At 25.9% G+C, this 26784-nt stretch overlaps 1 protein-coding gene across 2 annotated transcripts in view; it reads left to right on the forward strand.

Moving 5' to 3' along the window:
- The window catches only part of LOC136072012 (uncharacterized), a 91249-nt gene that overhangs the window by 28822 nt on the left and 35643 nt on the right, over positions 1 to 26784 (forward strand). For both annotated transcript variants that reach the window (XM_065819859.1, XM_065819860.1), the window contains 4 exons: positions 2246 to 2422; positions 9908 to 10075; positions 10461 to 10555; positions 11480 to 11602. In XM_065819859.1, the coding sequence (XP_065675931.1) occupies positions 2246 to 2422; positions 9908 to 10075; positions 10461 to 10555; positions 11480 to 11602 (563 nt within the window). The remainder of the gene's footprint in view (positions 1 to 2245; positions 2423 to 9907; positions 10076 to 10460; positions 10556 to 11479; positions 11603 to 26784) is intronic.

Below are 26784 nucleotides of genomic sequence, written 5' to 3' on the forward strand. Positions count from 1 at the left end.
TTTTTATTAAGCAATTGATGAAGTTTTTTTATTAAGCAATTGTTGAAGTTTTTTTATTAAGCAATTGATGAAGTTTTTTATAAAGCAATTGATGAAGTTTTTTTATTAAGCAATTGATGAAGTTTTTTTATTAAGCAATTGATGAAGTTTTTTTATTAAGCAATTGATGAAGTTTTTTATTAAGTAATTGATGAAGTTTTTTTATTAAGCAATTGATGAAGTTTTTTATTAAGCAATTGATGAAGTTTATTTATTAAGCAATTGATGAAGTTTTTTTATTAAGCAATTGATGAAGTTTTTTTATTAAGCAATTGATGAAGTTTTTTTATTAAGCAATTGATGAAGTTTTTTTATTAAGCAATTGATGAAGTTTTTTATTAAGCAATTGATGAAGTTTTTTATTAAGCAATTGATGAAGTTTTTTATTAAGCAATTGATGAAGTTTTTTATTAAGCAATTGATGAAGTTTTTTATTAAACAATTGATGAAGTTTTTTTATTAAGCAATTGATGAAGTTTTTTTATTAAGCAATTGATGAAGTTAAAAAAAAGTATTAAAAGAAAAGGATAGAATTAAAATATCAAGATCAAAATTTTCCCAACAAATTTTTTCACTCATTCACATTTATCACATTTAGCAAAGGCTAACATATAATCTACATAATATATGATTAACATAAAATATAATAAAATATAAAATACAATCAATCTATAAAAGCATATAAAAGGCATTATTATTTTTTCATTAATTTATTTATTTTTTAATTATTATAAACATTTTAATAAAGGCTTAATCACTAAAAGTACAGCCATAGAACTATAAAATATTTTAGTTCAAAAAGGCATATAGCTCATGCAGAATACTTACGTTATAATGTAGGGCCAGCAATCTATAGTAAATATTTGAACAATTTTTTTTTAAATGTTCAATTAAAATATGTTTATATAATCAATGTTTGTATAATTATATATGGTTATATATTTTTACTCTGAACTGTTGTTAAACCAAACCTGTTGGAAACAACATCTGCAAGTATTAACTTTTTTTAATGAAAATGATCAGGAAAATGTCTAATCAACTTTTGCGAGGGCAGTTTGCTAACAATTTAGTAAGTTTGCTAAAAAATTTTGATTATGATAAGCAAGTAACTTTGATCATGTCTACTAGATAATTATTATACTAAATGTTTTTACATTTTTATTATAAAAGAATACTACAGGCACTACAATCAAGTAGGTTTCTCTCTTCTTTTTTTTTAAATTGTTGTACCCTCCAATTCAAAACCAGTTCTCTCTCTCAACCCTTTAACACCAAAACACAAGCCTTGATGAACACCAATACACAAGCCTTGATGAACACCAAAACACAAACGTTGCTGAACACAAGAACACAAATGTTGATGAACATCAAAACTCAAGCGTTGATGAACACCAAAATAAATGTTTAATGAACACCAAAACATAAACGTTAATGCACACCAAAATACAAATGTTGATGAACTGCATAATTTTGAATATAAATATAGACCAAATATAATATATATATTAATCCATGAATGAACCATGAATATGATTTTGCAAACATTTTTACCCAACGAACATGAACATACAAACATTTATATCCATAAGTGAAGAATATTACAAAGAAAATCTATTATTTCTTATTGTTTAAAAATATTACTTATTGTTTAAAATTATTTCATAGCAAAAAAGATTGTAGTTAAGTGTAATTTCAATATTGTTTTAAATTAAAAAAAAAAAGTTTCAAAGCTTCAGCAATTTTTTTTATTTTAGATTTATTTTGATTTTTTTTTAATTTTCACATTTTTCAATTTCAATCAATTTTAATCCATTACAACACAATTCAACTTTTTTCAATTTATTGATATTAAAACTTAAAAATAAAACATTAACATAAGTAGTTATTTAGGTTGTTACATATTTATGTTATATGGGATTTTTATGTTAGGAAACTTTGTTTTATTTTTTACCATATAATTTATGCTAAAGTTTACTATAATATTAATAGATTTTAAAAATTAAAAACTGCTAAGTCTATTATAATTTGTTAAATCTATCAGGCAGTTTGACCCATTACAATTTTTCTATTATTGTGTGTGTGTGTGTGTGTGTGTGTGTGTGTGTGTGTGTGTGTGTGTGTGTGTGTGTGTGTGTGTGTGTGTGTGTGTGTGTTTGTATGCATTGACTTTATTACATTTACTATAAAATGTTTTTTTTTTAAATAGGATTGCTGTAGTCCAACTGATATTGTAGCTGCTTCATCACTTAGAATGCCAACTGTGAAAGAAGAGATTGAGGTTACATTACAAAGGGAGTTACCAAGAATGACACTTTGTTTGAATGCTCATTATTATGATAAAGCTAATCCTGGCAAAGCTTTTGAAAATACAACATTAAAAATGGTATTATTTTGTGGACATAATTTTTATGTTATAGTAGATAATTTTGATGTAAAATTTATTAAATGTCTTTTAACTATTCTTATTTTTATTTTTAACATAGTTATGATTTTAATTATATAATTCTATACATTTAATTTAATAATTATATTTAATAATTTTTTTTTAATAATTCTATACATTTAATTAAATACTTAAAGTTCAATATATATAGTAATAATATTCAGTTTAACACTATAATACAATGTTTAAACATTATACAAGTCTTATACAAGACTTGTTTGTTTACATGATAAATTGTAATAATAGTAATTATATATAGCAGTAATTAGTCAATTATAAATTGCAGTAAATGTTTATAAATCTTTGTTAAGGTATTACTTACATCCAGAGTTAAGTAAAGTGATATGTATGTATATATATATATATATATATATATATATATATATATATATATATATATATATATATATATATATATATATATATATATATATATATATATAAAACACACATTTTACTTTCATCACTGCCATTACTACTCTTGGCATTCTTTTAATTAATTTTTTGTTGTTATGTGAATAGTATTCCTTTCTTTTTCTAGAATGTTCCATAATTGGGTTTTTGATGTTGGACATTCAATTCATACTTTTCTATTCAGTTCATCCCATAATAACTCAATAGGGTTGAGGTCTGGACTTTGAGGTAGCTACATCATAACACAAAACAAATTTTCATTCTTTTTTAATTCTGCATAATTTTTACATAGTAATGAAGTATGTTTAGTGTTATTTTAGTGCATCAGAATAAAATTTTGTTGATTAATCAAATCAAAGTTTGCAAATTATCTCTGTAATGTTCTTTTCTCATAAAGCCAACAATTTTATGCAAATCTCCCACTCCATCCAGAAAAAAACAACCTTAAACTATTACAAAGCCCCCACCATGCTTTATTGTTGGAACGAGACATTAACTTGACATTTTTTACATCAGATCTTCTAACAAAAACTCTTCTCTTATTGCCGAAAACTTCATATTTTGATTCATCTGTCTGGAGTACTTGTTTCCAATCATCCATTGTCCAATTTTTGTGGAATTTTGCTCATTGCAATCTCTTTTGTCTATTACCTAGTTGCAAATATGATTTTTAAACAGTAACAAGATCATGCAAAGTTGCTTCTTGTAGTCGTCATTTGATTGTACTAACAGACACTTTTTTTACTAGACCAGGTTAAAAATAACTATATTTCTGGAGCAGTTAACAATTGATTGCGTTAACTGATGACTTTAATTCATTGGTCATCAGTATTTGTTGTTATACAAAAATGACTTGGTCAATTTCTGTCTTGCAGTCTTTCAGTTTTTTCATATCAACAAATTGTGTAACTAAACTTTGGTTTCGTCATATTTAATTTTTCTGCAATTTTTCTAACAGCATATTCTTCTTAAAGCATAGTATTGCTGCTTGTTTTCTATACTAATCGGCTTGCCTTAAACATTTTTGTTATATTTGATGCAGGTAATCTGCGGTGCTTGAACTAGACTGAGCAATGAAAGCCCACAGAGAATTACGAAACATTTCTATTGAAAAAACTAACAAGGATTAGGAGGATAAGGCAGGATAACTAACAAAATCAAGGAAAAATGAACAGATGTTCAGAATAAACAAAGATTTACTTTAAGAAGAAAAAGCTTATTCACAATCATAGTCAACAGTAATATTATTGTTAAAGTATACCTAAAACAAAACAGGACACATAAGTAAACATAAATTTTCATTAATATAAATGTTTAACGTACTTTAAAACAAATATATAAATGCATAGATACAGGGGCGGATCTAAGATTTATTTCTCCTTTGGTGAAATTTTTTTGTGTAAATTTCTGCCCCATCCCCTAAGCAGTCTCACAACCACATCCCCTTTCATGCACAACTATTGTCAGGTGCCAAAGAAACGCCAATTTATCAATTGTGAATTTTTTCTAATCTACCCAAATTCATATTTTTAAAAAATTTTTCTCACTTCACCTTATTTATTATGACCTCCCTCCCTGTTTACTTTGCACACTAGAGTTTCATGTCAAATTTATTTTGTATGTTAAATATCCTTACTAAATTTGGTTATTAGCTTTTTTATAAAAAATATCCATAAAGTGAAATTGAAATTATACCTATATCTCATTCTTGAAATCCACATTGAACACTACTAAAAGTAAACAAAACAATTTTAATATTCAAAATTAATTTTAAAATGATTCTTATAACTTGAATATTACTACTCTCTGAACACAAATAGTGCAGTCAATACCTAGTTTATCCTGTCAGATAAACATCATCGCCATTTATGCTTTACACCGGGATTTACGCCTTCTCCATACTACAGTAAAAAAGGACTTCATTACAAACAGCCAAAACCCTAACTTCACCCAACTTTGTAAAGCACTAATATTTTTGAAGAAATAATATGGGTAGTGAGAGATGTGAATTATATAAAATGAATGTATAGAATAAAATATAAATAAAAATTTTTAACAAAAATCACAAAAAACAACAGACTGAAATATAAATAATAATATAAAATTATTCCATTAGAAAACCACAAAATACTCAACTACACTATCAATTCGATAATTGATGTTAGATAAAACTTATAATTACGTCACTAAAATTGGTACTTGAAATATATATGAATTATAAAAACAACAAAACCATACAAAGTTTAACGCTCTCATAGATATCTAGATCGAATGTTGTTAACCAATCAAAAAACCAGGTTTTGAATAAAATATAGCAACAACGACAAAAACAGTAAACGAAACCACTACAATGTCAAACGTCAAAAACTATGTAGGCAGAAAAAAAAAATTTATTTATGTAAAAAATGACAACCTAAAAACAAACATTTTCACTTTTATATACACACATATGCCTACATACATACAGCAGAGAAAATAGAGTTAGCCTCACCTTTATTTTTTGTTCTAATTTAACAAAAATGGCAGTGAAGCATTTATTAAATCTACTTATTTTTTTATTATCTTCTAATATAATTTAAAAAAATTTTAAATTGGTATATTTAGTTAATTATAAATAGAAAAAAAATTAAAAGTGTTCAATTTGTGGAGAAAACAGAATTAGTCTCAACTACGTATATATATATATGCGTTAGTGGTGTAGTGGTAAAGCGCTCGCTTCAGAAGCGAGAGGTTCCGAGTTCGATCCCCACAACGTCCCTGGTAGTACCGCGCTCAACTTGTTTCTCCGGGCAGCGGCCTTGTTCGTCGAGGTTCGTCTTTCGGAGTTATAGAGTTGAGAGAGGGTTATAACCACTATTGAGTAGCCTCCTCATCTGTAGTGACCTTCATGGCCTTGAGGAGGTAAATAACAAAAAAAAATATATATATATATACATATATATATATATATATATATATATATATATATATATATATATATATACATATATATATATATATATATATATATATATATATATATATATGTATATATATATATATATATATATATATATATATATATATATATATATATATATATATATATATATATATTAGTAGAAAATCACTTAACTAAATTTTTTTCCATTTAACACTGTGTTTCATCAAAAAAGATTCATCAGAAATTTTTCTGATGAATCTTTGTTGATGAAACACAGTGTCAAATGGAAAAAAATTTAGTTAAGTGATTTTCTACTAATATATAGTTGCTCTGTTCTTTTAAGAACATTGAGCACTCTATTGTGTAAAATACTTTTTAAAGTTGTTTATATATATATATATATATATTTATATATATATATATATATATACTATCAATATATATATATATTGATAATATATATATAAATATATACATATATATATACATATATACATACATATATGCATACATACATACATATATATATATATATATATATATATATATATATATATATATATATATATATATATATATATATATATATATATATTGATATTTAGGGCTGTTTTGTATTAATAATAATTGTATAATAATAAAGCATAACTCATAGTCATAAAAGAGTATATATAAACAGGCTTGGCCAGGAAGGAGTGTGATTTCGAGTCTTTTTAGATTTTACTTTATTTAAAAAGGGTTTCCAATAATATTATATTATAAAAACATTTGTTAAGATAAATGATATTTATATATAAAAGTTATTTATTCCCAACGTAATTTAGATAATCGATAATCGTTATAGTTTATTATTTATTTTAGTTAAATTTTAGTTTTTTTTGTTTTAGTTTTTAGTTAAGTTATTTTTTTTTTTTTACGAAGATTTATTTGCTTCTTTTATGATAAATTTTTTTTCAAGTTTCTTCATAGTTAAGTCTAGATGATTTTTCAGCGTGTTTTGAAAATGTATACAAATTTTTAAAACATATATATATATATATATATATATATATATATATATATATATATATATATATATATATATATATATATATATATAAGTTTTATTTATATATATATATATATATATATATATTTATTTATTATATATATATATATATATATATATATATATATATATATATATATATATATATATATATATATACTTTAACAACTTAAACACCTAAATGCAAAAATATAAAAAATATAAAATATAATAAGTAAAATAAAGTAAAAAAATATAACAATATTAAAATAAAAACTTATTCTTTAAAGTTCTACTTTTGTGGTTTTTAAGATTAAATAAATATAGTCAGACTCCTCATATATGTTGATGGTTTTTATTTTATATGTTTTGACAAGTTTTTGTTTCTTACTTTATAATTTACATTTTACAAATTTCAACTTGTAAAAATATGAACCACAGAATATGATTAGGAGTTTAACAATGTGAGATTAGTTGCCAATTTTTGCATCAGTTTTCTGCCCCAGTGAATAACCAAGGGAACATTTGTTTTGAATTTGGCTTATTTTTTCATCAGTCTTAGCTAAGGCTGTTGATGGGCTCCCAGGTATCCGGGTACCTGCACATTGGTTACTACGCGGGTAGCATTATTAAACAAGTTTAATAATGCTACTCATTAAACAGGTAACCATCATTTTATATGTTTAATACTGATTTAATTCATTTTTTAACTTTAGAATCATAAATCGCAATATAACAATTTATGTTATATAATGACAATATATTATGTTATGTTGCATTAATGAGGGCATCCAATACTCACATGATTATGCATTAGACAGGTACCAGAGTACCCAATGACTCTTACGGTTGGCTATTGCTATTTCACATTCTACAAAATCGGCTGACTAAGTGCTTAATCCTGTGGCCTGCATTAGGTTAGCGCCCTATTATTGAACAAATGGTGAAAGTTTATGTACTGACAGGGTGGTTATAACAATGTATGGTGTAATGAAAAAAAAAAAACCCTTATGTATAAAGATAATTTTTGGTATGGAATCATGTCTATTATTAGTAATGTTTTGAAAATAAAAACAATATTTATTAAAATTAAAACAATTAAAAGATGATAAGAAGTTCTTTTCAAAGTTTTTAAAGGCTGATTTTTATTTTTTATTTTGTTTTTCTCTTTTGCTTTTACGATCCTAAATCAAGTTTTGGTTTTTCCAATGATGGGTTTTTGTTTTTAACCAAAATGCATTTATGCACTTTATCTTTTTAATGCACTTTTTATTTTGAATATTATTGGATTTGTTCTAGTAGGCAATTATAAACTCACATCACATTGTCATAAGGAAATGTAATTCGCCAAAATATTTTAGTTTACTAAAACACTCAGTTTAACAAATATTATATTATTAACCCCTTAACTGTCACCTAATTTTGGTGCACAATAGCACCAGCATTGGAATAATTTTTCAAAATTACAAGTATTAAGTAGAGCAAATAAAAGTAATCAAAAAATAATTACATAAAAAACATAACTAAATTTATTATAAATTGCTGAATTTATAACCTGCCTAAAATCAATATTGTAATGCAGCGTAAAAATCAATACCATAATGCAGTTTAATACTTCTTAAGGCAAAGCACAACACATAATACAACATCACATTTGACACAAAAATAACGCAACACCCTTTGTGGTTTGATTGGTTTTTTATACATTATACAACTTCTTCTAAAATTATCTTTAATGATTAGGCACTGTAATTTTAGAAACTGATTTTTTTTCGACATTTTAAATTATTTCTTTCACAGAGGAGATATCTGACCCCAACCCTGCCATTAATTTATATAAATGAAGTCATGATGACTTATCTTAATTTTTTACACAAGCATGAACTGTATCTTTATATACACAAGCATGAAATGTATCGTTATATACACAAGCATGAACTGTATCATTATATACACAAGCATGAACTGTATTGTTATATACACAAGCATGAAACTTTTTCACTTCTGAGAAGGCTGCAAGGAACCACTATTAGTGGTTCCTTGGAAGTTACTATAGGAGAAAAGAGAAAAGAAGTTTATAAAGCAAGGTAACAATTAACAGACAATTCTAAAGACTGCAAATTATATGAATCAGGAAAACAAGAAAAGGGAGCAAATTCCAAAGAACTGATGTTCAAGGAAAAAACTAGATGAAAAAAATTTTTAGATTCTTTATAAACTGATTGTTGTGTAGTGGTGTAATGGTAAAGCGCTTGCTTCATAAGCAAGAAGTTCCGAGTTTGATCCCTACCATGTCTCTAAAATACCATGCTCAACTTGTTTTTCCACGCACCAGCCTTGTTTGTCTAGATTCATGTATCTTAGTTATATAGTTGAGAGAGGGTTGTAACTACAGTTAAAATAGTGTCCTTGACTATAGTGGCCTTCTCGAACTTGGGTAGGTGAATTAACATAAAATATATAAAAAAAAAAAAGATTTACACCCAAGTTGGGGCATTACAAGGAGTTTTTTTGTTAATGTCAATTATTAGATTTTAAAAAGTTTTTGTAATTTTTACAAAGTATGTTCTTTAAATGTATTTGAAAAACTTTTTTCTATTGCTTTGATGATTATGAAAACATTCTAGGTTGACTTATATATACCTCGTAGATTTTTATAGATTATTATATTAAGATAAGATAAACTCTGATTATTATTATTAAACTGTCATTGATGTCACTGCTATAACTGTTATCATTGATGTCACTGCTGAAACTATTGTCAATGATGTCACTACTAATTGGTGTTACTGCTAAAACTAATTGTCACGGGATAATAAAAATGCATAAAATAGAATCTAACTGAATAATGACATCATTGTTAAATTTTTTCTAATTCTAATAAAAAAATATTTTTTACTCTGTAAATTATATTTGTCAGTTTGTAAAAATTGTGGTTGAATCATTAAAGTTTAATAACTATGTTTAATAGGCTTGATTTTTTAAAGGAACCGTTTTTAATGTTTTATTAGCAGTGTGTTTAAATTCTTTGTTTACTAAATTTAACTTTTAATTTTTTTAGCGTGCAGTTAAAGATGCTGTCTTAATTGCTATTAAATCTGCAGCAATTGAAGCAACAAAAGAACAAGTTGATACATTTTGCCTCCATATTCTTACTTTGTCTAGTATACCAGTGTCAAGTGCTTCTTCTAGAACTGCTGTTATGATGGCTTTTGGGAAATGTAATCTTGTGAGTTTCTTTCAAATTTCTTTCAAATATTTCTTTCAAATTTCATTCAAATGTTTTTTTTTTTTAGTTTTTTTTTTACAATAAAAATATTTTAGTATTAGTTTTGAAATAAAATAACAATTGCTTTATGACAAAAGTATTGATTTATTCAAATATTTTTCACTCAACAATATTTTAATGGTTTTGCAACGAAAATGTTTGAATGATTTCTTAACAACAATGCTCTAATGATTTTGTAACAGCAATGTTTGAATGATTTCTCACTGTTTAAATAATTAAATGTTATCTAAACTTCATTTTGATATTATAGTTTTTTTGTTGTTGTTGTTTTAAATATAGAAATTATGTTCATGTTTTTTCTAAGTTTCTTATCGTTTTAAAATAGGTTCAAGTAAAACCATTAATAAATTTGAATGACGAAAAAATCGTTTATATGGATGTGGAGAAACATATAATACATATTGATGTACCATCAAAATGGTAACTATTAATTTTTTTTTATGGAAAGATAGAGCAATTTGATTGCAAAACAGTTAAAAATGAAATCATTAAAATTAGGCTGATTTTTCTTTCATCAATTACTATATAAGAAATAGACAATATTATCAATTGGTTGTATGTTTGTTGTGAAAGCAGCAATTTTACCCTGCACAGGTGTATTGCTGTAAATTTGAGCATGATAATTTTGTCATTACAAAATCAAAATTTGTAATGACAAAATTATTGTTTTATCAAAAAAAAAATTTATTTTAAATTGATAGTATTAGCTTATTCAAGGTTTTAATTTAATTTGATAGTGTTAAGGTAAGGGTTTAATCAATTGGATAGAGAATTATAGTGTTAAGGTAAGGGCATAACAACAATTAAAAATGAATAATTGAAAATAGAAAAAAACAGACTTTGTTTTTGCAATCAGGATGATGATATTTTGATTTTTTTTTTTTTTTGAGTTTATTTTTAATTCATATTTATATAATAAGTAATTTCCTAGTATATTGTTGAACTGGTTGAAATGTCCAGAATTTTAAAAAAAGTTTTAGAATCAAGTTTAACATTTGAAAAATCTTTAGAATTTGCTTGGATTACCAAATAATTTTCAAAAAACATAGTTGACACAAACCAACATTTCAGTTTATGTTAATTCATTAGTAAATAATGTTAATTGGTTTTTATAAATAAGTTTTTAGGCATATAAATTCAAATACTTTATAGACGACATTTTTATTTTTTACTTCTTGAAATTTTTTTGAAAAAAAAATTGAGAAGTTCATAAACTTCAATCAAGTTTTTTAAGTAGATTATAGATTTGTATGAATTTCTAGCTTAGTATATATATATTCAAGAAACTTTTTTTGAAACTTTAGTTTTGTTACATTTATTTAATAAATTTTTTTAATACTTTAGGTGCATTGTTGAAGACAGTTCATTATTCAAACCACTATGCAGAGATAGTGAGTCAGAAGCAATAGCTACCGTACATGTTTCATATCATGTGACAGTGAATGTAGAAAATTATTTTAAAAAAAGGTTTATATCTAATGTTTTACTCGTTTAAAAACAAACAAAAAAATATTTTTTCATAACAGGTCTTTTAAAAAATTTCTTTTTTAATAAATAGTAGGCCAAAAATGTTTATAATTGAAAAAAATGAGGGTTGATGTATAAATTCTATACATTAACCCTCAGTTGATGTATAGAATATATATATATATATATATATATATATATATATATATATATATATATATATATATATATATATATATATATATATATATATATATATATATATATATATATATATATATATATATATATATATATATATATATATACTTATATATATATATACATGACCGGAATTATTTTTTTTATTAATTGATAGACTGCCTGCCCCAACCAAACCCTCAGTCGATGTAGCAACACTCCCTTGCGGGTCAGGCTAAAAGATAGTAGATGTAGCAGCACTCCCTTGCGGGTCAGGCTATTTGTCAGTCGATGTAGCAGCACTCCCTTGCGAGTCAGGCTATAAGATAGTCGATGTAGCAACACTCCGCGCATGATTTACAGTAAAAAAAAATAAAAATAAAAACATTTTATTAAAAAAAATAAAAATAAAAACATTGTTTATATTGTTAAAAACATTCAGAATGTTTTTAAAACATTCTGGTCAATTAATATATGTATATATGTATGTATGTATGTATGTATGTATGTATGTATGTATGTATGTATGTATGTATGTATGTATGTATGTATGTATATATATATATATATATATATATATATATATATATATATATATATATATATATATATAGGCCTCGGCGGGAAGCAAGAGCTTTAGCTCTCACTTCCCACTGTAATGTTGTAATATTCCCACAGCTCTCGCCCACACTCCCCTAAAATGGTTTACGGGAGCAATTTACAGGTCTCACAAAAGTATCATTTTTTCTCTCAAAAGTCTAATTATTATTCTAACTAAAATGAAAAACTCAAAGTAATTTTTATAAAAAATAAAAGTTATTTGCATAATTAATTGCAATGCTTTTTAAAAGGCACAGTTGTTGCAAAAAAAAAAAAAAATTAAAATTAAGTGCCCATTGAAATGCAAATGTTTTTGATTAGATTGGACTAACTGATAAATATAAAATTATTACACTCTAAATTATTGCATAATAATTTTTATTTTATGTAATGAATTATATATTTTGTATATTAATTGCTTTAATATATTATTCACTTTTATTGTAAAATTTTTAATTGTTATAATAATTCTTAAAATGCCTGCATTTTATTACAATATGAAAATATATAACATTTATTTTAAGCAATAAAAACTTTTATAGCTCTTTGTCAAATTTTTTATTAAATAAATGTTGTTAATAAATAAATGGATAGCTTGTGTGAAAACCCAAAGATAACCCTCGTCTGAAGAATTTTTCACAGCGCAATAAATGACTGTTGATATGTATATATTCTTGTAATATTAACATTACAAATAAATGCTTGTAACAAGTATGAAACCAAATTTTGTATTTAATAAGCAATTTTTTTAATGAATAAACAGATAGCTCATGCAAAAACCAAAAGCTCTTGTAAGAAGCTGTTTAGAGGAGCAGCTTGCATTGTTGCAGCTTGTTTTAGGAGAGCTTTTCTCTGCTCTTGTGCTTGTTTACTCCTGCCAAGGCCTATATATATATTTATATATATATATATATATATATATATATATATATATATATATATATATAGGCCTTGGCGGGAGTAAACAAGCACAAGAGCAGAGAAAAAAAAAATATATATATATATATACACACACACACATATATATATGTATGTATAAATATATATATATATGTGTGTGTGTATATATATATGTATATATATATGTATATATATATATATATATATAAATATAAATATACAAACATATATATATATATATGTATAAATATATATATATATATATATATATATATATATATATATATGTATATATATATATATATATATATATATGTATATATATATATATATATATGTATATATATATATATATATATATATATATGTATATATATATATATATATATATATATATATATATATATATATATATATATTAGGGTGTGTCATACTATGGTCAAAATTTAAAAGTTCATACTTATCAGTGGCATTTTTAAGAAAAGGGTGAGGTTTAACATATTAAATTCAGAACTATCAAAAAATTTGAATTTAAATGAGTTTAAGCTACCAGGGAACTGCCTTGAAAATTGCCAAAAATTTTAAATTTTTGATATTTTCATATTTTCAGGGTTAATTTCAATATTTTAGAGTTATATCTGCTTTACAACAACCTTATCAAAAGAAATTATAGCAGGATAAGCAAAATTCGTTTAATAGTTATACTGTTTCAGAATTTTTGGTTTACAAAATGCTTAAAAATTAGTAATTTTGCAAAGTTTTGTATGTATTTAACTTATACATTCTATTTGATGAATGGCTACACACAAAACTTTATTCAAAAGTATTTTGCTTTAATATTTGTTATGCAAGTTATATATATATATATATATATAACACATCGCTCAATAAGTCCGTAGGATGACATATAGATGGCAACGCAAATACCGAATCCGTATTGTTTTTAGAAAGTACCAACCTTCAAACGATATCTGTCAAAGTTTCATGACAATCGGACCATTATTTACCAAGTTAGTGTGTGAACGATTGAATCAACTTTTGTGAATTGAAAAAAATGGAAAAATCAGAATTTCGTGTGCTCATTAAGCATTGCTTTTTGATGGGAAAAAACACGGTGCAGACCAAACAATGGCTAAATAAGTGTTATTCGGACTCCTCTCCATCGAGGCAAATGGTTGAAAAGTGGTTTGCTGACTTTAAACGTGGTCGTACAAACACCGATGATGCTGAACGCTCTGGTCGCTTAAATTCGGCAGTTACTGAGGAAAACATCAAAAAAATCCTTAAAATCGTCATATCCGACCGCAAATTTTAAATTGAAGGAGATAGCCGAGGCCATAAAGATATCAGAAGGCAGTGTGTTTACAATATTACACGAACATTTGGGTATGAGAAAGCTTTGTTCGAAATGGGTGCCGGGTTTGCTAACACCGGACCAAAAACAACAACGAATCGATGATTCTGAAGCATGTCTGGCACTATTTCACCGAGATAAAAAGGATTTTTTGCGTCGCTACGTCACAATGGATGAAACATGGATCCACCATTTCACTCCTGAGTCAAATCGACAGTCGGCTGAGTGGACACCAGCGGGTGAAAGCCGCTCAAAGCGCCCAAACTTCTGCTGGCAAGGTTATGGCCTCCATATTTTGGGATAGCCATGGTATATTGTTCATTGTTTATCTTGAGAAAGGTAAAACGATCAACAGCGAATATTACATGGCATTATTGGAACGATTGAAGGCTGTAATTGACGAAAAGCGACTGCACATGAAGAAGAAAGAAATTCTCTTTCATCAAGACAATGCACCGTGTCACAAGTCAATGAAAACAATGGTAAAAATGAATGAATTACACTTCGAATTGTTGCCCCATCCACCATACTCGCCTGATTTGGCCCCCAGCGATTATTGGCTGTTCTCAGATCTCAAAAGGATGCTCCAGGGAAAGAGATTTGGATCGAATGAGGAGGTCATCGCCGAAACTGAAGCATATTTTGAAGGAAAAGATAAATCGTTCTACAAACATGGTATCGAAAAGTTAGAGAAGCGCTGGAATGACTGTATCGCTTTAAAAGGAGACTATGTTGATGAATAAAATCAAATTATGTCAAAATGTTGTTGTTTTATTAGCTATCCTACGGACTTATTGAGCGATGTGTTATATATATATATATATATATATATATATATATATATATATATTTATATATATATATATATATATATATATATATTTATATATATATATATATATATATATTTATATATATTTATATTTATATTTATATATATTTATATATATTTATATATATATATTTATATATATATATTTATATATATTTATATATTTATAATATATATTTATTTTTCTAATTTTAAAAATTACTAGATAAAAAATAATATTAAAATTAAAATAGCTACTGGAACAAGATGGAAAAATGATTCTTGTCTACGTCAATATTTGGGATCTGGAAAAGAGTTGCCAACAGCTGAACTGCCAACAATGAGAGATATCCTAAGACATGGTATTTTTTTAAGACAAACAAGTAAACTAAACAGAAGAAACTATAGCAATTCTGAGTTGATCCAGGATATTTACGATAAACTTTCAGAAAAATGGCAAATGGCCAGTGTTTTATTTGTGCCTCCCGTAACTTGTTTAAAGCATAATTTGGTAACAAGACTTATAGACGCATGGAACAAAGCTAGTCTAATTTCTCAAAACAAAGCAAGTAAAGTTATAAAACAAAAGTTTAATCTCGTTATTGACAAACTGTTTGACTTGGTGGAGTGTAACTGTAAAATAGTTCTTTGTGTTCTGAGCAATGCTGTCCTCCTGACTGTAAATTTGGTGCCCACATTACCTGTATCTGTCCTAGGGAGAGAAAAATACCAATTATTGAACTGGTTTATATAAAAGGTATGAGTGAATATACGACAATCATTATAAAAGTGTTAGTAAAGCTGAAAATCAAAAAGCAAAAAAGAACCACGCTGAAATTATAGCAGATAAGATTATTGAGTATACTGCAATGAGGAACATTAATGTACATTTAAAAGCAATTGGTGGAGACTCTACCAATGTAAACACTGGTTGTGATGGAGGAGTAATGCACTTTATGGAGCTGAAATTAGGGCGAAAGTTGAATTGGATTGTATGTGCTCTACACACCAATGAATTACCACTCAAACGTCTAATTAAATTGTTAGATGGAGAATCTAAAAGTGGTAAAAAATGGAGTAGACCCATTGGAAGCTTACTTGATGAAGCAACCAATCTTGAAATTAACCCTTTTTTTAGTAAAGTTGAAACTGGTGAGCCTCTAATTAACTTAAGTAATAATGTGGTTAAAGACCTTTCTACAGATCAGTATTACGGCTATCAAATAGTTAACGCTATACGCAGTGGTCATGTTCCTCAGCAACTAGGACTTTTTGAAATTGGCCCAGTTAACATGGCCAGATGGCTAACAACAGCCAATAGAATATGTAGAATTTGGGTATCTCATCATGGTCTTCAAGGCAATGCAGCCCAAAAACTTCTTAAACTAGTCGAGTTCATTGTAGGAGTGTACTTTCCTGTCTGGTTTAACATCAAAGTTAAACATAGTTGGACAGAAGGACCAAAACATGTTCTTTACCAGCTTAAGTTGCTTCAACACCAGTCACTCGATATTCAGAATATTGTCATTCCAACTATTAAGCGATCTGCTTGGTATGCCTTCTCTGAATCTATTCTTCAAACTATGCTTTGTTCTGAAAATAAAGAGGAGAGAAGTTTCAGTGTACTCAAAATTCTAGAAATAAGAGGAGAAGGTGATGAAAATGAACAAATAGGAGATCTATCTGTTAGACCAAGAAGGACACCAGATATCAATACTAAGGCAATTTGTTTCAAGGATCTTATTGATTGGAATGAAGCTTTTGAACCACCTTTGACTTGTTGCATGACAACTAAAGACATCAAAGAGTATTTATTTAAACCAATGATTGTACCAAACTGGTGTTGCCACACTCAAGCTGTCGAAAGATGTGTAAAAAAAGTTATCCAGGCATGCGAAAATGTTTTTGCAGAAGATAGAAGAGATGGTTGGATTAAAGGACTAGAGTTGTCACAGAAGTTGATGTCACATAATCTATCTAAACAAAACCTTATTGGCTTGACAATGTTTAAGAATTAATCTTTATTGTACTTTATTTTAATAAATGCCAGTAAATGTTGTGTGGATCTATATAAAAGTTTTATTTTTAGTTCCAAAACAACCTAATTTTACAGTTTCAGTGGTAGGCAGTGGGAGGGGGCAAACCCCTCTATTTGTTTTTACAAAAATATTTTAAAAAAAAAAGAGATAGCGTTTTTTTACGTTTTGTAAGTTGTTTTTTTTTAATACTTCCATTTTTTAAGTTTTTACCTCCCCCTCCAGCCGGGCTTTTGGTGAAATATTCTCACTGACTCCCTGGTAGCTAAAACTTTATGGGATTGAGATAATATTTGTTCTATGTAAATTTATATATTTCTTGTAAATAAACGATCAATTTTAAAAAAGTTTGGTTAACCCTACAAAAAATTTACACATATTTGGGAAAATTTTACCACTGTTGTTTATAGATATAAACATTAACTTTGATTTAGAAATTTTATTTAAAAACTCTTTACACAGTTGTACTTTGAGTTTAGATTTTAAGTTTAGAAGTTACAAGAATTGAATGTAGAGTTTAGTGTTTAGTATTAGTTCTTCGAGACAGAAAATATAAATTAGTTTCTAAATTATGCTTAAATTTAATGATTACATTAAGTTTTATTGGTTATATTAGGTGTATCTGGTTACATTAATTTTTCATATTTACATTATTAATGGTTACATGGTCTATTAACTTTGATAAATAATTTTGCAGCTGAAACACCATTTTGTGTAAACAGGAGATTAAATAAATAGCTATATGATATAAATAACTTTACACTCTAAAAGGTTATAGACATACACTTAGCAGAATAACTTTTTTAAAAATATTTTTGCTCCACTTAGTAAACTAGGGTAAACTTAGCAACTTTAACCTGAAAAACAATGAAAGTTGAAAAGCTAAACCTGGATAATAAACCCATGAATTGAGTCTTAATGAATCAATTCATAGGTTCTTATCTGTGTCTCTATGAGTAAAGACAACTCTTTCTAATGAGTGTTATCTCTAAAATTTGCATATTAAATCTTAAGGTTTCTTAAGCATAAAATATCAGAGCATTTTTTATGTATCAGTAGGCTGTACCTATCTTTGAAAGACAAAAAGTATTACATGCTTTTTAAATGGTCTTTTTTCTTTTCTTCAAATTCTCATAAATTCTTTAAGAGAATTTGAAGAAAAGTTAATCATACTAGGGTCTGGAAATCTGAATAAAAATTTGATGCAAAAGTCATAACAGAATAATTATTACACAGAAATATTTTGTCAACTTATTAGTTTTATTTTTAGTGTTAATATGATTTAATTTTATTGTTTACTTAACAATACTTAATACAGGCATCACTAGATTAAAAATAAATGTCAACATTTTAGTTAAAATTAGGTGCAAAGTGATGATTTATGCCTAAAATTTTTAATCAACCAAGTTCTTTATACCTTGTTTGTATAAAATAGTTTTTGAAATTGAAATTTACTTTTACATAAAATAAAGCTTCGATAATGAAAACTATATACATGAAATGCACAATATTCCTACGAAAAAATTTATAAATAATTATAATAAATAGGTTTTGATAGATTTAAATTAATTTTTTACATTTAATAGGTCATGTTAAAGTGTCACTCATCTGTTTTTTATTTTCAACCATTTTTACAGGCTTAAGATTTGTTTGTTGAAACTGATACAATTAAAAAATTCAGTGAAATTTGCATTAATTTTTTATAAATTATAAATATAATGTAAACAAATAGTTTATGTAAACAAACCTATGAACAATACACAAGAGGTTTGTATATAAATAAAATAAATTTTTCGATGAGAGATTGTTATTTAACTTTTTAAGGGTTTTGCTAAACTTTGCTAAACTTAGAGAACAACTCCTTTTTAAGGGTTTTTTAAGCTCCTTTTTTAAAAAATTTTGGTCAAAAAACTTTAGCAGTTACAGTATTTTTCATTAAAAGAAAAAATTTTCAAGATTTTTTTTCCTGTTCTCCTATATTATGGAGTATAGTAAAACTGACTGCTAATGCTGCATTTAACAATGTAAATATTCATGCAACCTTTTTTTGTTATTTTTCAACTCTTTTAATGACGTTCCTCTTGGTAAAAAAAATTTTCTTAGATTCTTAGTAAAAATCACAAAATAAACATAAATCAGTGTACAATTAGGGTAGATCATCATTGCATTTTTTTTTTGTTCAAATTAATTTGACTAGCAACATAATGTTGCTCTAACATCTAAGTATCATTAAAAAAATTTAAAAATTTGAATTGTTTTTCCTTCTTTTTCTGCCTTGTAATTGAAAATAAACCATTTTTGATATTACAATATATTCTATGTAAAAATATCTACTGTTCAAAAAATGCAATAATTTTGTTGTTTTCTGGTAAACCTTTGAGATTGCTTTAAAACTCAAAATTTTATGCAGTAGCACAATTATGTTAGCACTAGAATAATTTTTCATTTCTTATGATAAATACAACGTTTTTTAAATGTTGTTTTTTATGTACTTTTTATTGTACTTATTAAAAGTTTTGCTCTAATGTATCTGTCTCTTCTCATTTATCCAGATAAGGCTGTGGCTGCAGCCAATTTAACATTTCTTTCTACATTTTTAGAATAACATGGAAAATCATCTGAAGTCAATTTTTGCATATTTTGTATTGCATTTTTAATGAAATTGACTCTTTTAATATTGGTGATGGATCCTTGGAAGTTCCTCTCAATTTTCAAGACTATGGTAATCAACTACATCAAAGTTTAGAAAAGGAATTTTAAATGATTTTAAGTGATTTGAATTTTGAATGTGCAAATACAAATTTAATTCTTATAATTCTTTTATTTCTTTTCATTCCTCAATCAAAATATTTTTTGGGTAACCATAGTTTCTTTGAATGCGTTTAGTAACTAAAAGTCAATCACTTTCCGAAAGGAAGCAATAGAATTGAATTAAGCGTCACAAGTGTTTTGCCCCCATGCAACATTGAGGCTCCAGTTTTATAAAGAACTATACCGATGCATAAACTCATAGAATGTAATCAATAAATTACAAGCTTGGTAGTCGAAGGAGTGCTTGCAACATACAAACATTTGATTTGCTCTTGTCAGAATTCAAGAATGAACCAATAAGTCAAGCTTTTTTTGCTAGACTTTCACCTCACCTATTTCTACTGCCTTGCACATGTTATAAAGATACATGTGCAAGGCAGTAGAAATAGGTTATAAAGATTATTTGTCGCAATCTTATGTTGAACGTTTGGTAAGTTATTCTGTCTGACATCAAGTTTGACACTAACTTATTCACATAAATCTGACTGATCATCATAGATATTGCTCTGAGTGTCGTTTATAAATTCCTTCTCACCAGAATTAATTTTTGAATCTATATCAGAAGAGATACTAACTGATGCTTCCAGACTGCTTTTTCTAGATGAAAAAAGTTATATTATTTTTGTCTCTGCTTCTTTCAAATGCTTTGATTAATATAAAAGTACTTTTCTTATTTAAATGACCAATAACCATAATTCTTTCATTTCTTTGATCCATTAAAAATTCATGCACAAGTACTGGCACTTGATATTCTCAGGCATGTGCAGTTACTTTAATTAAAACAATGGCATGCTGCAATGTCAAACAAAACTAAACTTTTAAATCAATTAGCAATTGATACTAAAGTCTTTGACTTTTCTTTTCTTTTATGAATCATTCTCATTGTGCAAAGATTCTACTTTCTGCTGCACTTCATGCATTGTAACAGTTGGAATGCCATATTTCAACTAAATGTTGGCTTTCAGAAACTTTAGAAACTATTGTGCTTGACTTGGTCCTAAGAAGTTGTAGTTTAACGTAAGAATAGTGGTGCATGACTTTTTAACAGTTTGCAAGTAGTAAGTTCATGTTTAATGCCATAGACAGGACAAGTCAGCTGTGCACTTGTAACAGCCATAGTTTGACACAGAAATCAAAATATTTTTAATTTTCTAAATATAAACTTAGTTTTATTCAATTTGCAAAACAGAATTCTAGAAATAGATTTAAATTCAATAAATTATATACAGATGGATTAATTAATAATTGAATAATTTTTACATGCTAATAGTATAATAAACTTTATATACTAATAAATAGTAAATTTTTTACAATTTATTTTAAAATAAATAGTAGTAATTATAAAAAGATATATTATATACTATTAAAGACTATTATATACTTATATAGTAAATAGTATCACTACTGTTATATACTAATATAGTAAATAGTATCACTACTGTTATATACTAATATAGTAAATAGTATCACTACTATTATATACTAACATAGTAAATTGTATCACTACTATTATATACTAATATAGTAAATAGTATCACTACTATTATATACTAATGTAGTAAATAGTATCACTACTATTATATACTAATATAGTAAATAGTATCACCACTATTATATACTAATATAGTAAATAGTATCACTACTATTATATACTAACATAGTAAATTGTATCACTACTATTATATACTAATATAGTAAATAGTATCACTACTGTTATATACTAATATAGTAAATTGTATCACTATTATTATATACTAATATAGTAAATAGTATCACTACTGTTATATACTAATATAGTAAATTGTATCACTACTATTATATACTAATATAGTAAATAGTATCACTACTATTATATACTAATATAGTAAATTGAATCACTACTATTATAACTAATATAGTAAATTGAATTACTACTATTATATACTAATATAGTAAATAGTATCACTACTGTTATATACTAATATAGTAAATTGTATCACTACTATTATATACTAATATAGTAAATAGTATCACTACTATTATATACTAATATAGTAAATTGAATCACTACTATTATATACTAATATAGTAAATTGAATCACTACTATTATATACTAATATAGTAAATTGAATCACTACTATTATATACTAAAATAGTAAATAGTATCACTACTATTATATACTAATATAGTAAATTAATAAGTAATTTAAAACAATAAAAAAAGCTAATAGAATATTAGACAAGTAAATTATCTAAGAATAATTTTTAATTGTAATTTTTAGGCTTTTTTTATTGTTTTAAATTACTTATTAATTTACTATATTAGTATATAATAGTAGTGATACTATTTACTATTTTAGTATATAATAGTAGTGATTCAATTTATAATATTCTATTTAAAAGTAAAACTGCACAATTAGATTTAAACCTAAGACAATAATATTTATAAAGTACTTGACATGCTTTTTTGATGATATATTTTGCACAGAAAAAATAAAAAAATGAGGAAAAGTAAGAAATAAAAAAGTTTTCTGAATTTGCTGAGAAACAATTGTTTTTCAATGAAATTTTGACAGTTATTGTTCTTTGTAGCAAATAATGCTTGTCCCTAATAACACTTCATTGCATCTGTCAAGTGTATGTCAATGTGCTCACATAAGGAATCATAAAGTATTCTTCCCCCCCCCCCACCTTCAATTTGTGAAATATTAAAAAAATGGACAAGTGTATTTAAATGCACTCATATCAAATTTAGTTATGATTATATCTTTCCCATTACAAACACAAAAATTCATAATTAAATTTATAAACAAAATATTATAAATTTAATTGTTTTTTATAATAATTTTTTATAATAGATGTAGAGAAAATATAAAGATCTAGATAGTAAACTCTGAATGTGTAAAATTGGATGTGGAATCCAGCAGAAAAAGAAGATCACAAGGAGAAAAGTTATGTATCAAAGTTTTGTGTTATTTTGTAAGAAAGCTATCCGATAGTGTTAGAGTATGGAGTTTACAACTGGTGTTGCTAAGTTCAGCAAAGAATAGTATCTGATAATAAAAGTACAGGTTATGATCACAATTTTAAGCTATGAGGCTGAAAAAATTGATATAGTGAAAGATGTATTTGAGAGGATGTTGAACCACCCACATCCAAATTTTCTTGATTTTCTTTACCTTGATTGTGTTAATTTTGATTGTGATAATAAATACAAAAAAATATATAACCTTTTAATATATAAAGTCTTTTAATAGAAAGATTTTACTTTAAATTAAAAAAAAAGTTTAAAGTAGCCATGTTTCGATTTTATCTCAACCTATAAAAGATTAAGAAATGTTTATTTTTCACCTCAACAAAATATAGAGTCCTACCATATAATGAGTATCTACCATATAATGAGTCCTACCATATAATGAGTCCTACCATATAATGAGTATCTTTAAATTTGCTAACAAAATTAAATAAAAATTAATATAAAAATAATCCTTCAAATTTTTTATGAATCTAAAATCAGTTTATTTTTAATTTTTAAAAAACTGTTAAATTACATATAACTTTTTTAAATATACTTGAGATAAAAAAAAAAATGTAAAAATATATTGAACCATTATGATGCCCAGGTCAAATGATAAGTGGCCAAAGATATAGTTTGCCATAGCAAAATAACATATTTAAAACAATTAAATGACAAATTCTGTTGGTAAATCAACAAGGTGAGTGTGTAGAAAATAGAGATTCCTAATAATCAAGTTGAATTGATTTTCGTCTAATTTTTTTTGTCTAATTTGATTGGTTGTTTTGTTTTTTTTTTATTTTTTTTATTGTTTCTCTTTTTATTATTTGCTAAGTGACACATGTTGTAAGTATAGTTTAAAAGTTTTATTGAGGTACAACAGCGTGTTAAATTATGTAAGAGGAACACTTATATATTCTTAAGTTACATTGTATTATTATAAAAATTGAAGATTGTTCTGTTGTTAAAGAAATGATGAATTCTTACTTAAGATTCAACATGGCCCCCGATGAAAAAAGTTTACCTTTAAAGAAGTTTTGATTTAAAGTGTTGCTAACCAGAGTTTAATAAAAGACTAATTTTGAGCATTGGTTTATTTAGGTGGCAAGTAAAATATTTTCTAGAGGTTTTGGTTTTGGTTTTTTAGGATTTTGATAAAATTTGAGTCAATTTAACTGTTTAAGATTTTTATCAAGTTGCTTTTGCAGGGCTGGCGCAAGTAGATGTCATGTGGTGTGGCTAGTAGTTCGGATTGCTCCCCTAAAAAACTGTTTTTTTAGGGGAGCACTCCTAACTACTAGTCACACTACTGATTATATTATTTATCAATAGTTATATTATTTCGTTAGAGCAGTTTACTTGTAAAGATAACCCATTACCCTCACAGGCCTAATTAGGAAACTGTGTAGCAGGCCCTAAATACTGAAGAGGACACTAGTGTTTCTATAAAAATTTGTTTTAATTTTCAAAAATATGAGAAAATGTTTTAAAACATCTTTTAAAATTGCATTAGAAATGCAAAGGAAAACTTTGCTTTTCTAACACAATTGTTACTTTAGCAGAAAAAATTCTGCTAAAGTAATAGTTTTTCAAAATTTTTATTTTTAGTGTTGCTACATTATTTCACATGTCAATTTTTTCATCTTTCAAATAATCTTCTTTAGTAGCTTCTAAATTGTTCATTATCTCATCTTCTAAGTTAATAATTTCTGTTGGTTTTGATGATTCTAGTTCTGACAGTTTTATTGATTCCTTATTCCTTCACTAGCTGCAGGGAAATCAACCCTAAGATGCCTCCTTCTAAACATTTATTGCTGGATGAATTTCTTTCTGCTGACATATGTTATTTTGAATTCTTTGCTTAATCTCCATTTTTTGAATTTGAGTTGATATGAAATATGTGTAAGACACTCTAGAAATCTTATCCATGCATGTAACAGAGATATCCCATAGTTTCTTTTTGCTGTAAATTCACTTAGAAAATTCTTCAAATATGTCATTGCAGTTGGTGTAGCTCTGCAATTACAACATCATTGCATTGACAATGTGTTTGTTATAGTTACAAAAATTTTTACATCAATCATGCACAAAATAAAATTGCAATCAATAATAACAAACTTTCCATTAATCAATTCAATATTCACTGGATGCTAATCGAAAATTTTATTTTCTATTTGAAGCTATTTGTCTAAAATGATTACGGTAGTTAATTTGATGAAATGAAGTTCAATTGGCCTGAAATCGTACACTAAGAGCATCAAGTTGTTCTACAAAAAGTAATTTTGTGAATTTGTAAATGAGGCAAAAAGAAATAATGGCTGATTTTAATATCTAAATCAGCCAATATTTCTTTTTGCCTCATTTACAATTTTGTTAGTGGTGTGATTCATAAGTGCTTGTTGACTTCCAAGTGATTATCCTGTGATAATCACTTGGAAGTCAATAAGACATCTAAAATAAGATGGATATCTTATTTTAGATGTTTGTAGGATTATTGAATACAAATTATTATTGGAGCAGCTTCTTTAGCTGTCATTTTATTGTTGTCACATTTCAGCTGAACAAACATGATGTGAGTTTTTATAATTTTTGATGACATGTGTTAACACATTGAACAAACAAAAATTTTTTTGATTTTATACTTTTTTTTGAGCTATAAGTTATGATTTTTCAATTGAATCAAAATTTGAATTCATATTATCCAACAATTTACTATTTTTGTCGTCTTTTCTTATTGGTGGTTTGTGAAGATTCCAATGATAAAACGTCTATTTCAAACTTTTAAGTGTTTCTTGATGAATCTCTCCAAAAATTTTGGTAATTTGATTCAACTCCATTTAACTTTTTTCCAAGTTTTCTTTTTTACCATCACTCACACAAACTCTAGAAGCTATGAATACTTTTTTTGTTGAATATTTGAAACAGCTAATAATATATTTAGTTGTAAAATCCATTACTATTAATTTTAGTAGATTAATTTATAACCTTTATTTTTTAAACTTTTTTTTTTAACTTTTCTTTTAGTTTTTTAACTTAAAAAAACCCTTTTTTTTAACTATGTTAATTTCAAGCATGAAATGGTTATTTAAAGCATAGAATAATATACTATATGCAAATAATTATCTAATTAAATGTCAGTTAACAATAGTAGAATATCATTTTCGATTGATTTTTGAATATAAAGTCTAATGTAGTAATGTTAATGTTAAATTTTTCGCATTATCGCAAAAAGTTAGAGCTGATTTTTTTATTTCTTAAAAATGCACTCTATTCCATGTTATTTAATAATAGTTTGTTTGATCCCTATTGATACCATATTTTTTGCAAGGTCTCGGAAGTTGGAATTTGCGATTTAAACTATTTTTTCAACTTACAACATCATGAAAATTGAAAAAGTAAAGTTTTTTTTTTTTGTGAGCATCTTAAATAATTCTTAGGATGTAAATAATTCTTAGGATGTAAATAATTCTTAGGATGTAAATAATTCTTAGGAT

The sequence above is a fragment of the Hydra vulgaris genome, chromosome 15 (genome assembly GCF_038396675.1).
Source record: "Hydra vulgaris chromosome 15, alternate assembly HydraT2T_AEP".
Taxonomy (NCBI): domain Eukaryota; kingdom Metazoa; phylum Cnidaria; class Hydrozoa; order Anthoathecata; family Hydridae; genus Hydra; species Hydra vulgaris.